Source organism: Lepidochelys kempii, chromosome 3 (assembly GCF_965140285.1).
Source record: "Lepidochelys kempii isolate rLepKem1 chromosome 3, rLepKem1.hap1, whole genome shotgun sequence".
NCBI classification, from domain to species: Eukaryota; Metazoa; Chordata; order Testudines; family Cheloniidae; genus Lepidochelys; species Lepidochelys kempii.
The window spans coordinates 130716788-130730668 of record NC_136382.1 but is presented as its reverse complement, the minus strand read 5'-3'; the positions used below and the strand labels follow the sequence as shown (position 1 = coordinate 130730668).

Genomic DNA, 13881 nt, shown 5'->3' with positions numbered 1-13881 from the left:
TTTGCAATTTTTGTTGGCTTGTTTTCTATTATCATGATTGAATAGTTTCATACGTCTAAGAGTATAATTGTATTTATACCTGAGTGTTGAATACTTGTAGTGTATAGATTTCCTGTAGGCATTTCCTTGTTATAACTTCATATAATTTTATTCAGAAGAATGGCTTTTAGAACATAGTGTAAAAATAACTATAGCCTATAACCCATTTTTGCTCTCAGCATGTCCACCACACCAACAAACTGAGTAGTAAATAATACACAAATGAAACCTCTGATTTGGAAAGGTTTTAAATTCTGAAAAGTGTAGTTTAGCATTCTAAAGACACTCTGAGTAAGAAAGATGTATGTTCCTGGTTTTGTAGCCTAACCCTAGACTGTTAAAAGCATCAGTGTTGGCTTGGTTACTTACCAGTTAAAACCACCTTTCCAGAAACAAAAATAAGCAGGACAATTCTTGGCTTGATCATTCGGTAGATTAAGCCAGGAAACAACTCTGGCTCATAACTGAAAGGAAAGAGAGAAGGTCAAGCAAATGCACAAACTAATCTGAAAGTGATGTTAGCTGATCAGATTCACTCTCCCCATGTTTAGCAACAGAAAACAGCTATCCCACCTTCACTTTTTTTTTTTTTTTTGGGGGGGGGGGGGGGGGGGAAGAGAAGGCTCCACAAAGGTTTAGTGGGGAAGGATTAGCATCTGGCTGACAAAACCAGAGGCAAAGGAACAAGAGGAATCAAGGTGTAGGATACTCCCAATCTGCAACGGAACAATCTAACCAGTACAGTACACCCTTTGAGATCACTAGATCAAGTGTTCAGCAATAATGAATCATACTAAGCTTTTTTATTTACCTGCTAAACTGTTGATGTGTAAGTACCAATCCCTCTAATCTGATAGGAAATTTCACATCACAGCTTCCCACCATATTCTGAATCTTAAAATCCAAGAATTTTGCTGGAAAGCCCAATTTTTGAACAACTCTGGCATATTTCCTTGCTGCCAATCTGGACTGCTCCTCGCTGAAGGGAGAAAAGACATTCATTGTATTCCCTCATGTAAGTATCACTGAAGTGACCAACTTTAAAAAGCAAATATATATATGTGGAAAAACTGAAGGGAATGAGGAGTGTAAAGCTGTATGCCAAAATACTTGTATACATTGTTAGCAACTACTAACAGTGCTTTCTATCCTGTTAATATCCTTTCAGCAGCCTCAAAATAATTATTTCACATTTTGGCCCTTACAGTTTATGAAATTAAAAATAGAAGTATTCATTCTCTACAAATCCCCCTCTCAATATGCTACCAGAGTCCTATTCTCCCCTATCCACCCTTAGTCTACAAGGCCTAGTAAAACGTTGTAACTGAATTCGTTAGTCTGATTATTTTGTCCTTCCTTTTTGGATGGTTGCTCTCTGCTCTTCTTTTCACAGAGTAAAGCTTCTTTCTTGGCCACTGGGTCTAGGTCTATTTTAATTATTTTTAAATCTCTGTAAAGCATCCAGCTGCAGTGAGGAGCATTATATAAGCCAGTGATACTCAGACCTCAGCATTACCCAAAAGAGCCACAGTAGGGTGAATTCATTTACTATACTACTATATAGTCATATTTAAACAATATGAAGGGAAATATTTAGTTTTTATATACATATATACTCACAGCAAAATGACTTATTTTATCAACTACAATTGGTTAACAACATAGTAAAAGCATCCTGATTGGTTGTTAATTAAATCACACCCTGTTTTAATATCATGTGCTGCAAAGAGCCTCTTGCAGCTCACAAGCCTCAGTCTGAGTATCTCTGATACAAGCAAATACAAACCCTAGTATAACTCTTCACCATCAAGTGCACAGTACATCAACTCCTCGCACCTCTGTAAGGCAAATATAATTTTACAAATGGGGAATCTGAGGCATACTGGTTAAGTACCTAAGATCACATAAATCAGTGACCAGTCAGTGTAGAAACCAGACAGGATGGATTGTTTTCATTCAAGATTTAAATGACTTCAAACATGATTTAAAGTCAATAGTAAAAAATGCTTCATTAGAATTAAACTAAATTTGTGTAAAAAATTAAAACTAAAAAGATGCACTCGGTCATTAGTAGTAAAGCCCAAACATTTTGGTAATCCCCTTGATCTCTTCAAATGAAAGGTAGCCTGTCACAAAAGTTGGACAACACATATATGCCTTATTCAAATGGTGACTGGGCTTAGTCAATTAAATTCCTTCAGTCTTTAATTTTTACAGTAAAAAGGGGGAAATGTTATGTTTGTAACTAGAGAAACCAGGTGGGTGAGGTTAATATCTTTTAATTGGACTTTTGTCCAATAAGAAGAGCTCTGTATAAGCTCGAAAGCTTGTCTCCCTCACAAACAGAAGTTGGTCCAACAACAGATATTACCTCACCCACCTTGTTTCTCTAATATTCTGGTACTGACACAGCTATCACAACACTGCACATCTCTAGCTAGACATTCATCAAAACACAACATAGGTAAACCATATTGTTAAAGCTAAACATTAAAGTCAAGGAGTTTAGGGATTTTCTTCAGCTTTTTCTTTAAACTAGGCTTTTCCTTTTAATGGATTTTTAATATTCAACAATATGTGCATTGGCATTTGAAAGTTATAAAAATACTTTCAATGCTTTCTTATTCTATGAAGAACCCCAATACTCTCTCTAGGAAATCACATAGCTATCAGTATTACACTGTGTGTTGTAGTTATTGGCTGGTGGAAAAATGTAATAACTTCACTGCTTGGATTTAATGTATCATGTGTTTTGTTAAGCCATGCATTCATACTAATGGAAAATCAGAGGGTAGCACTGGGAACACTGTTCAGGTATCATGCTCTGCCCAGATTGCATATGAAGTGAGTATATCTTGCTTCATTCTACAGGATCCCCTTTGGCCAGTGCAGAAGCACTGACAAGCTCCAGGAGGAGGGGCCTCTGAACATGGGAACCTGTGGGGGTCATCATGATTATTTGGGATGGATGAGGGAAATTACTGAGAAGTCAGATCACTCTCCTCCACCCGCTCAGACGTTTCTCAGAGGCATTAGTGCACACCTACAATTCTGTGCCTGTAACATTCCATTTTTAAAATGAGGGCTTTGTTTTAATGAGAATAGGTGAAACCATAGAAGTTTCTAAAGCCTGCACCCCATTTAGACAATGGCACATACACCAAAAATGCTGTTCTAACTTAATCAGTTATTTGGAAAGAAGTGTCTGGGCTGCCAAGCTTGCTTGTAGGTCAAGATATAGCCAATGCCAGTAAACACTGTAGACTGGAATGGTCAATTGATCCTGAATTACAAGCTGATTAATGAGCAGTTACAAGTTAGTTACACAAACCTTTTTGCCCCTGTGCACACCATTTTTCCGGAGCTGAATATAAGTGCAGTAGTTCGTGGTTCTCTTATTCTCATGATGACAGCAGCAAAACGCTGAAATGCATAACTTGAAGCTGTTAGTGATATTATTGCTAGAAGAATTCTATACAAATAAATGCATTACTAAATTTTAAACAGTATTAACCAACTTAGTACTATACTTTCCACTTACGCAGCCTTCTTAATTCTGAAAGCGCTGTCAACTTGAGATCTAAACCATTTTAAAAAATGAATGAAAAGTAGCTTTAAATACTATGCCTGACTCCCCTTGCAAAAATGTGCTTTTACAATCACATTTTCCTTTTTATTAAAATGTTTTTTTTACTGTGTGAAAGACCGATATAGACCAGAAGAAATCTTACTATAAAAAGGGAACAAATTATTCTGTATCATGTGTTGTTAAATGCACCAAATTATTTGGAAAAAGGAACAGACTCTGCAATCTTTCAGTTATATTAACATTGCTTGTGACAATCAATTTCCAGACAGAAGTTTGATTTTGTCCCTTTAAGCCTCAACACCCTTGCAAGGTACAAAACTCTTAGATCTTCATTTTACTGATGAGAAACTAAAACAGGGAAATTGAAGGATTGTCCAACCTCAGAATGTTGGTTATGTTATGGGTAGAAACCAGAAGCCAAATTCTTGTCAATGGAAGTCAGCTGAATTACTTCAAACACACACCAGTAGCATCATTACTCATAGTTCCGGGCTGTAATCTCTATGTGTAGAAATTTAAGCCCACATTTGAGTGAACTACGGTTTTAAATTGTGTTTGGATATCGGCATGAGTAATAAGCCCAAAGCATGTGACCAAAAAGAATGAACTCATGAGAAGGATTGTGTATGTTAAACTTGTATTGACCCTTTGCAAATTACCAGAGGGGAAATAAAGAAAACATGGTTAACTGGGCACCAGGTGCAGTAAATAATTGGTTAGAAATGCTTAGTCCAGTAGTTGGAAAAAATATGGGGAGTGAGTGAGATAAGGGAAATATCCCTGAATAAAGTAAAGTGCAGCCCTCAACTGCTTCAGCTAACTTCAGCTAAGGCCCAATAACTAACAATGATGTCACTTGTTAGTTATAATGTATTAAAAAAAGCAAGGCTTCCTAGGTGTTTTGTCAGAGCTTTTCCCTAGCCCTCTGGAACCATGCCATGAAGGGAAGGGGTCTTCCAGGCGTGATCCGATTGAGAGTATATTTAGACAATACTTATAACTGTATCGTGGTAGGGTATAGAATATAGGTGTGTAGATATGCTTATGTTTGTATTTTGTTTGTAACTAGCACCATGTGGCCTTTTGACTCATAAAGGAATGCTTGTGTGGAAAATGACTTGTGGTAAACCTTAATAAAATTATTAGGAAAATTATTTCCAACACTGCTGCTTAATTTTTATTTATGCAGGGTACCACAACACTAATTTAACCATAAATTCCTTTATTAAATCCAAAGGCCAAATGGTATTTATACAAATTGCTCTAAACATGCTTAAATACCAAGCAATTTACTTCATCCAAGCAGTAACAAAACATGTGATCAAGATACTTACAAACAGACTAAACCCAGGGGTGCTTAGATCCATATTGGTCAGCTCCAACTTGATCAGGCAGGTATTAACATATGAACCCCTTTAAGAGTTTACTTTTTTATACCCTTTAACAAACAAGTGATGTCACTGCCAATGATCAGACCTTAGCTAAGGCAAAATGAAGCAGTTTCTTATATAGTTAATTTACTGCACCTGGCACCCAATTAACCATGTTTTATTTCTATTACCGGTTTCAGAGTAGCAGCCATGTTAGTCTGTATTCGCAAAAAGAAAAGGAGTACTTGTGGCACCTTAGAGACTAACAAATTTATTTGAGCATGAGCTTTCGTGAGCTACAGCTCACTTCATCGGATGCATGCAGTACTTCAACCCAAACCTTAAATAAGAGAACACCCTTATTTTGAAGGGTCACTACAAATTTAACACAACTCTTCTTTCTCCGAAGCTCATTCTTTTTGGTCACATGCCTTGGGGCCTATTGCTCATGCGAATATCCCAACTCAATTTAAAACCATCATTCACCCGATCTAATGTGGAGCTATTATCCTACAACCACACTACACTTCCTTGTAAATGCAGATGAATGGCTTGAAAGCTAGAGATACTATAAATTCCTTAAAAGGTTTTTAGATTAAACAATAAAGGTTGATAAACATTGAATTATCATCAAAACAGAGTGTATAACAAATCCCTCATCTTGATTATCCAAGTTCAAACTTTACATAGCCTACCTACCTTAAAAACAACAATAGCATCATGCTGTTGCCCCAAACTACTCTTGCTGAAGTCACATCCCACTTACATGTGGTTGTGTAACTAATGTTTTGCCTTTATGGAAATAAGCTATAGTACAACTATGGCTACCATCTCAAATTTACATAAGCATGTGCTTTTATTGTTCTATGACTAGAGTTTAAACTAGCACTTCCCTTGTCCAGGGCCTTAAAAAAAAAATCCACACCCCCACTACTAAGTAGGAACTTTTCCCGAAGGCAAGAGACATCAATTCTGCAACATTAAAGCTTTCATTTGAAAAAAAATTAGTTGCAAAGAACCTTCCTAACAAGAAAGGAGTACAAAAGCTGAAGCAATGACATTTCCCTGATCCAGTTAAAGGACAGCTCCAGGTCCTCTACTTGCTGTTCAGAGCTTCCCAAGCTGTAGAAAAGAGAAAGTAAACTACAGCCATCCATTTTTACTGCTGATATTTAGAATCTTGTGGACAAGAGCAAAATGGACCAAAAAAAATAATCAGGGTACTGTCAGTTTTGCTGCTTCATCAGAAACCTCTAACCATCAGCTCAGAAAGACACTGGCGCTACGAGGTAAGAAGGCCCAAAAATGGAGGTTGGAGGAGAGGTGAAGTGACTCCATGCTGAGGGAGGGGCTGACCCCTGCGCATGGGGTGGCAATGCAGCACAGAAAAAGCATTGCTTCTTCTCCAGCAGAGGGATTGAAGTACAGATATGTAATGATATGAAAGATGGAACTCCCGATCATTGTCCAGGAACAGCAAACCCCGCTTTCCAGCAGCTTGAAATATGGAGGGAGAGAGTTTCCACCACACCATTATAGAAACCTTCTTACCCAAGTGTGTATATAACTTGAGTAATCTGGTCTTTTACAAAAAGAAAAGGAGTACTTGTGGCACCTTAGAGACTAACCAATTTATTTGAGCATGAGCTTTCGTGAGCTACAGCTCACTTCATCGGATGCGTACCGTGGAAACTGCAGCAGATATTATATACACACAGAGATCATGAAACAATACCTCCTCCCACCCCACTGTCCTGCTGGTAATAGCTTATCTAAAGTGATCATCAAGTTGGGCCATTTCCAGCACAAATCCAGGTAAAAAGCTCATGCTCAAATAAATTGGTTAGTCTCTAAGGTGCCACAAGTACTCCTTTTCTTTTTGCGAATACAGACTAACACGGCTGTTAGTCTGAAAACTGGTCTTTTACAGTCACTCTTGTCCCATCAGCCTGCCTCCCTCCCTCTTGATGTTTGTTAAAAATCACTCACATATCCCATCTTTAATTAGACTGTATATCCTTCAGATATGCATACATTAGGAAAGAAGGAGTGTATATACACACACCAACTCCCTAGTGTAAAGAGGGAAATTTGTATTTTAACCTGAGTTACTTGATAGAGGGTAAACAATAGGAAAGCACCTATGATTGACCTCTACCAGCTAACATGTTAGTATTCTAATTGCCCTGTTAACACATGTTAAAAGAGCTAACAATGTTAGGAACCATTAGGAAAGAGAGAAAATATCATCAATATATCCATGCTACGCCCACACTGAGTCTTGGTTGCAGTTTTGGTTGCCCCATCTCAAAAAAGATACTGAAATTGGAAAAGATACAGAAAAGGGAAGAAAAATGATTAGGAACAACTTCCATATGAGGAGAGATTAAGAAGACTGGGACTGTTCAGCTTAGAGAGAGGCTATAAAATCATGAATGGCAGGGAGACAGTGAATAAGGAAGTGTTATTTGCCCTTTCACATAACATAAGAACAAGGGGTCACTCAAAGAAATTAAGGGGCACCATGTTTAAAACTAACATCTGGCAGTACTTCACACAACACACAGTCAAGCTATAGAACTTCTTGCTAGGAAATGCTGCGAAGGCCAAAACTATAACTGGGTTCACAGAAGAACTAGACAAGTTCATGAGGATAGCTCCATCAATAACTCTTAGTCAAGATGGTCAGGGACACAACCCCATACTGCCAGAAGCTGGGACTGGATGACAGAAAATGGATCACCTGATAATTGCCCTGTTCTGTTCATTCCCTCTGAAGCATCTGGCACTGGCCACTGTTGGAAGACAAAATACTAGATGGACCATTGGTCTGACCTAGTATGGCCATTTGTGTGTATTAGCTAATACACATTTTTAGACACTCTCCCTGCCTCACACTAGTGAGGACAAGGCCTTCGTAGCAGGGACCCTGTTGTAACGGATACAGCAATTTCCTGAAACATCCTTGATTGACCTTATTGTATTAAGTTTATGCATTACTGTGGGCTGGGATCGTACGTAACCTCTCTAGGGAAAAGACGTGACAGATGTGAGACCAGGGTGTTCAAAACACTATTGAAAATATGCCAGACAAGTGTGGACATTTGGGGCAATAAGCGTTACATGGATTTCCTAGGGAATCCCTACGGAGAGGTTAACGCATATTCCCCAGTGCCAGTTATTCAAAAACCCAGCCTTCTGAAAAGGCATGAGGAATGGGTCCATTGTCTGCTGATCACTTGTTGCAAAAGGCCAGTATCAAAGGCCTGATCTGTATAAGGAACAGCTGATCTGCCCAGTCTGCTTTCTGGCTCAAGATCTAAGACAAATGAACTTGTAACCATGGGGAAAACCCAGTTGTGGGTTTTGAAGGATGAAAACGTACTAAAGCCCTAAGTTAGAGATGGGAGTGACCTCTGGTAAGCTTTTTAGCATGTGTTTTAGTTCTCCTATTGTTTAATATGTTTTCTCTGTAAATGCTTTCTCCGTAAGAATAAACGTGCTAGCACAGTAGGACCTGTGTGGCAAATTACAACTGCGGGCAACACACCGGTCATACCCATCAAAGAGATGGCAAAAAGGCAGTCTGGCTTGCTGGGGATATCAGTGTAAATCAGGGAGCTGTGCAGCCTTAAAAACCCTTGTCAGAATGCACTGAGATGTGGGTCTCTGCCCAGGAGGCCTGATGGCTGGGCACTGGAAACCTGTAAATCAGTGCCCTTGGTGGACCATGGAAGGGGGAAATACAGGTGCAGTTGCCCTGAAACTGACACCTGTCTTCTTATAGGTTCACCTAGCACCATGGGGCCCTGATTTGGTCCTTTGCTACGATAATGCAAATCTCAGTTGAATATCATGGAACCAAAAAGAGAAGTGAATCTTGGGAGGGACTGGTTGCCAGCCATGTTAACAACTGTGCTCAAACACCGTCAATTCACAGTGCAGAGCAGGGGTTCTCAAACTTCATTGCACCGCGACCCCCTTATGACAACAAAAATTATTACATGACCCCAGGAGGGGGGACTGAAGCCCGAGCCCCACCACTCTTGGGGTGAGGGGGGAGGAGAAAAGCCTAAGCACTTCAGCCCCAGGCAGGAGGCCTGTAACCTGAGCCCTGCCACCCAGGGCTGAAACCCTCAGGCTTTGGCTTCAACCCTGGGCAGTGGCGCTCGGGCTTCAGCTTCCATCCCGGGTGGTGCGGGTTTGGCCCCGGGCCCCAGCAAGTCTGAGCCAGCCCTGACGACCCCATTAAAATGGGGTCATGACCCACAATTTGAGAACCGCTGGCGTAGAGGCTCTAAGAAGCCACGGCTCTTGGCTTTGAACTACACAGACCCACAATGGAAACAAATAAATTTGACTCTACAATTACACTTGAGGATGGAGATGGTAAAGAAGTGGGAGGTAGGAGCCCCTGAGAGCAGGAAGCACATGACTCCCTGTTTAAACTACTACAGACAGGTCTACACAAGAAGCTTTTGCCAATCTAGCAACATTGGTTAGGGGTGTGATTTTTCTACACCAGCAAAAGCCCCAGTGTAGACACAGATATACCAGTACAGAAATGCTTTTTCCAGTACAACTCATTTCACTTCCTGAACCAATATAAGCTCTACTGACAATCTCTTTTTATAAGGTCTTTTTTCTCATATAAACATTGACAATAGGTGGGTTTTGCTGGTATAGCTCTATGATCAAAATTTTTAAAAGCAGACTACACTTAAGACTTGTTTCATTGATGGCTAGTGAAAAGTCTGTCCCCCATTCAAATCGAATACATCTCTCTTACCTTGGGATTGTATTCAGCATTTCGGGCTCGAAGCGCAATGGTTTTTAGGTCAAGTTTGCAACCAAGATTCACAGTGGATACAATATTCCTGAAGACAAGTTAGAGAGATTAGTTGGTAAGGCTAGATTTAATGAAGGATTCCTGGAATCTCTCTCTTTTTAAACCTTACATGACTAGATACTGAGATTTTGCTGTTCAAGCAGGTTTGATTGGGTCAGATACATCTGTAGTTTAACACTATTGACTGTGATGGAGTTACACCGAGGATTAGTTTAGCACATGGGTGGTAGCAACGATCAAACTGATTTACATTAAAGTTCTCTCAATTTTCCCCACATATCACAAGGTTTCCGTCTTTCTCAACAGTTAAAAACAAAGGATTTTTGTTAATTTAGAGAGCTAATTTGAGTTTATATCACAGCATATTACAGGGGTTGGCAACATTTGGCACCCGGCCCGTCAGGGTGAAGCTGCTGGCGGGTCAGGCCGGTTTGTTTATCTGGAGCATCCGCAGGCACGGAGCCCTGCAGCTCCCACTGCTGTGGTTTGCTGTTTCTGGCCAATGGAAGCTGCGGGAAGCAGTGGTTAGCACATCCCTTGGCCCATGCCACTTCCCGCAGCTCCCATTGGCCAGGAACAGCGAACCGCAGCCAGTGGGAGCTGCGGGGCTCCATGCCTGCGGATGCGCCAGATAAACAAACCGGCCTAGCCTGCCAACGGCTTTACCCTGACAGTCCAGGTGCCAAAGGTTGCCGACCCCTTGCATATTAGAATGTCATCTGCACTCAAAAATAAGGTTGAGTACAAAATGCCCACTGGCACTTTTTCTATAAGTTGCCATAAAAGAAAAAGAGTTTAATTAGTGTTTTCCCTTTATTGCTAAGTACAGTGAAAAAGATTTTCAGATCCAATGCCTTGAACTAATTCTATATTTTTCTTCCCTGAACATAAATTCATACTCCGTAGTCAACTAGAAAACAAGACAAAATATTAGAGACAATTCCATCTATAGTTGACTAACAGGGTTTTTTCCCCCTTTTAATTCTCTTTCCACCGTAGATATATATTTTCAATTTTAATAAGCCTCTCATTAACAAACTAGTATAACCAGGAGACAGAGGTTATTTTAAAAACACACAATATGCAAGCTTTCAGTAGGTTACAGCTGAGAATACATTTAAGGCTATATGTATTTTGGAATATTAGATTGTCAATTCGGATTACATTTTACGCCAGGTTTGTTGGGACTTTGGAAACCGAATATAGCCGAAAACAGTTACAGCATTATAAAGCTACCACATGAAGACATAGGATGACATTAAGCGGCCCAACCCAGTGCATATTAGATATACGGCTAACAAAGACCAGCAGAAGTCCCACTTCTACTACTGAACCACCACGCTAACAGAAGTTTAAAATCATCAGAGTCACTAAATCTTTAAAAGGCTCATTGTATGGGAGGAAGAGAATATATAATAAAAATATATGAAGCACACTCACTGCAGCTGTGGCACAATCCCAGAGCTCTCAGATGCAGGTGTTGCAGGCGTTATTGGGGTCATAGGCGTCATGGGAGAGGAATAGAGTGGCGTGGTTCCTGGTAAAGGAGCTGTCGTAAGCGTCTGTGAATGGAAGAGCTGTGGTGTTTGACTGGATGTTCCCTGTGTGGCTTGCTGCGATGTGGACTGTTGTGCTGCTTGCTGCTGCTGCCTCTGCTGTTCCTCCAGAATAGACAGACTGTTGCTGCTTTGGACAGGCTGTGGTGTCAGTCCAGTGCCATAGGGCATCATTGGGCTAAAAATTGGAATTCCAGGAGTCATGGCACCCTAAAGAAGAGAGTATAAAGAATAAAGCATGAGTTCAGTCGAGTCCATTTACTTTTATGAGAAAAATCAAACATTTGTTGCATGAGGTTAAGAACAAGAATGGTGGTTTGTACATGTCCAGCCTGAGTGGGGATTTGTTAGAAATTAATACTCTTAAGGCATGTCTACACTGCAAATTTATGTCGACCTAACATACGCTGGCATACTGTTGCCACGGTAATTAAATCACTTTTGCTTGTACACACCACACTCCTGGAGTCAGCGGCGAGCGTCCTCACCAGGAGCGCTTGTACTGATTGTACAGTCAGTGTGGGGCATTATGGGACAGCTTCTGAAGGGCAGTAACAGTCAACGTAAGCAACACTGTATCTACACTGACACTGCGTCGACCGAACTACATCAACGTTGATTCTATGCCTCTCATGGAGGTGGAGTTAAGTCAGCCTAGCAGGGCAGTTATGTCAGCAGGAGTGAAATTTTAGAGTAGACACTTGCATAGTTAGGTCGACATAAGCTGCCTTGTGTCAACCTAATTCTGTAGCGTAGGCCAGGCCTTAGAAGCTCATTTTACTGGACAGTACTTAGAATTACTTTTATCTCCATTAAATTATCCAGTCAAGTACTCCTCTCCACTAGCCAGTGAAGCATTATTCTCTTCAGTGTATACTCCAGGGCTTTGTTTTCCTGATGAATATGCTAATATCTAACAGCTCTCACTTAAAAAAAACAAAAACAAACCCAGTTAATTTGGTGCTTGTGGAAAATGCCTACTTAAAAGCCCTGAAGATTGAAGTTGTCCTTTTATAAAAAGAAGAGATACAGCATTAGCAGTGGCAGCTTCCTTATATCACCTTGTAGGTATGCTTCAAAACGTGACCAGGAGAGAACCTCCAGAAATTAAAAGGGAATTCAGGCTCATGTCAATTTAATGCTCAGTTGTCTGACCAAAGAAACTAATTGGGGTGCCAATGGCAGTGATATTTGGGGGTGATGGGCACTCCAGGCTCAAATTTTTGAAATTCAAATATTTCAGATGTTACCACTAAAATGGACTTAACATTCGTTTTACTTAAATGTAAACAGAGAAAGAATGAGAATTCCATATATTTGTATATTTCTGAAATCTCCATTCATGTAAACCTTAAGTTTACAAAAACGTATTTTTCTATTTAATTAATTTGCTTACACTGTGCATCTGAATAATCAGTTTCTCCCTTTCCACTACATAATGTGTTTACATTAAAGTCAATGGAATTACATCAAGGATGAATGTTTCTCCCATACTGAAGAGATCCTTATAAACATTACAGGGAAGCAGAAAAACCCTTAAGAATTTTCTTTTGTGTGTGTGCATGTGAAAGAGGGCTTTACCACAAAGTGGATTTATTTTTTTTAATTAGTTAATTGTCAACTGGATTTTTTTTTAGTGCCCTATTAATATTCTTCTGTTTTAGATAAGCAATTCACACAAGAAAATTTGATATTTGCAGAACAATTGTACTTTAACATCTGGAAAATGAGAATACTGTTAAAAACCCAATTGCAATGAAATTGTAGTTTAATTTAAAAACAAAAAAAATAGTAATCTACATGTTTGAAGATGAAATGGAGGAAAATACTCCAGAGATTACAACTAACTACTTTTTATCTTAGTACCTGTTATCCTATAAAGTAATTCCAGAAGCAACAAATGTTAAACTCTTCTCTAGCAAATAAGCACGTTCATATTGCTAGGTTCTAAACAATCTTTCCTATCCATAAGCATCCATATTGTTACTCAAGACAGGTTACATGCAAGAAACTGAAATCTCTTTTACAAAGAAATTAATCTCATGAGTAAATTTGAAATAATTTGTGGGGTTTTTTTACCTGAGGGGATGCTAACCCCTGGGCGTAGGGCGGTAAGCTGTTGTTCTGATCCATGATTCCAGTTACTTCTTTGGTCAGGATAGAAATAATTCCACCAATTCAATAAAAAATAATTCCACACCCTCACGGGTTTTTTCCCCCTAAAGCATTCCAGCAACTAGTTTCTCAGCAACTCTTGAAACGTTATGAAAACATCAGCTCCAGAAAAGTCTGTGTAGTAGGTCTAAAATACAAGCCAAAACCTGAAAGGGAAAAAGTAGTCTCTTGATAACCGTATGTTTAAAAAACTTGTACGATTACATCCAGCTGCCATTTAACATAGCAGTCCTTAAATATGTTTCTTTGTGCACATTATACTGCCTTTGAAACTTCACTCCCACCAAGAACTTATGTAGGTGT

General features: G+C 39.6%; 1 protein-coding gene across 5 annotated transcripts in view; it reads right to left on the bottom strand.

Annotated features, from left to right (window-relative positions):
* The window catches only part of TBP (TATA-box binding protein), a 30048-nt gene that overhangs the window by 6051 nt on the left and 10116 nt on the right, over nucleotides 1-13881 (bottom strand). For 4 of the 5 annotated variants that reach the window (XM_073338005.2, XM_073338003.2, XM_073338006.2 and 1 more), the window contains exons 2-7: nucleotides 13483-13724; nucleotides 11288-11613; nucleotides 9788-9875; nucleotides 3371-3462; nucleotides 851-1018; nucleotides 409-503 (exon numbers count right to left, since the gene is read on the bottom strand). In XM_073338005.2, the coding sequence (XP_073194106.1) occupies nucleotides 409-503; nucleotides 851-1018; nucleotides 3371-3462; nucleotides 9788-9875; nucleotides 11288-11613; nucleotides 13483-13536 (823 nt within the window). In that variant the 5' untranslated portion in view covers nucleotides 13537-13724. The remainder of the gene's footprint in view (nucleotides 1-408; nucleotides 504-850; nucleotides 1019-3370; nucleotides 3463-9787; nucleotides 9876-11287; nucleotides 11614-13482; nucleotides 13725-13881) is intronic. The other variant, XM_073338007.2, reaches the window with a different exon arrangement.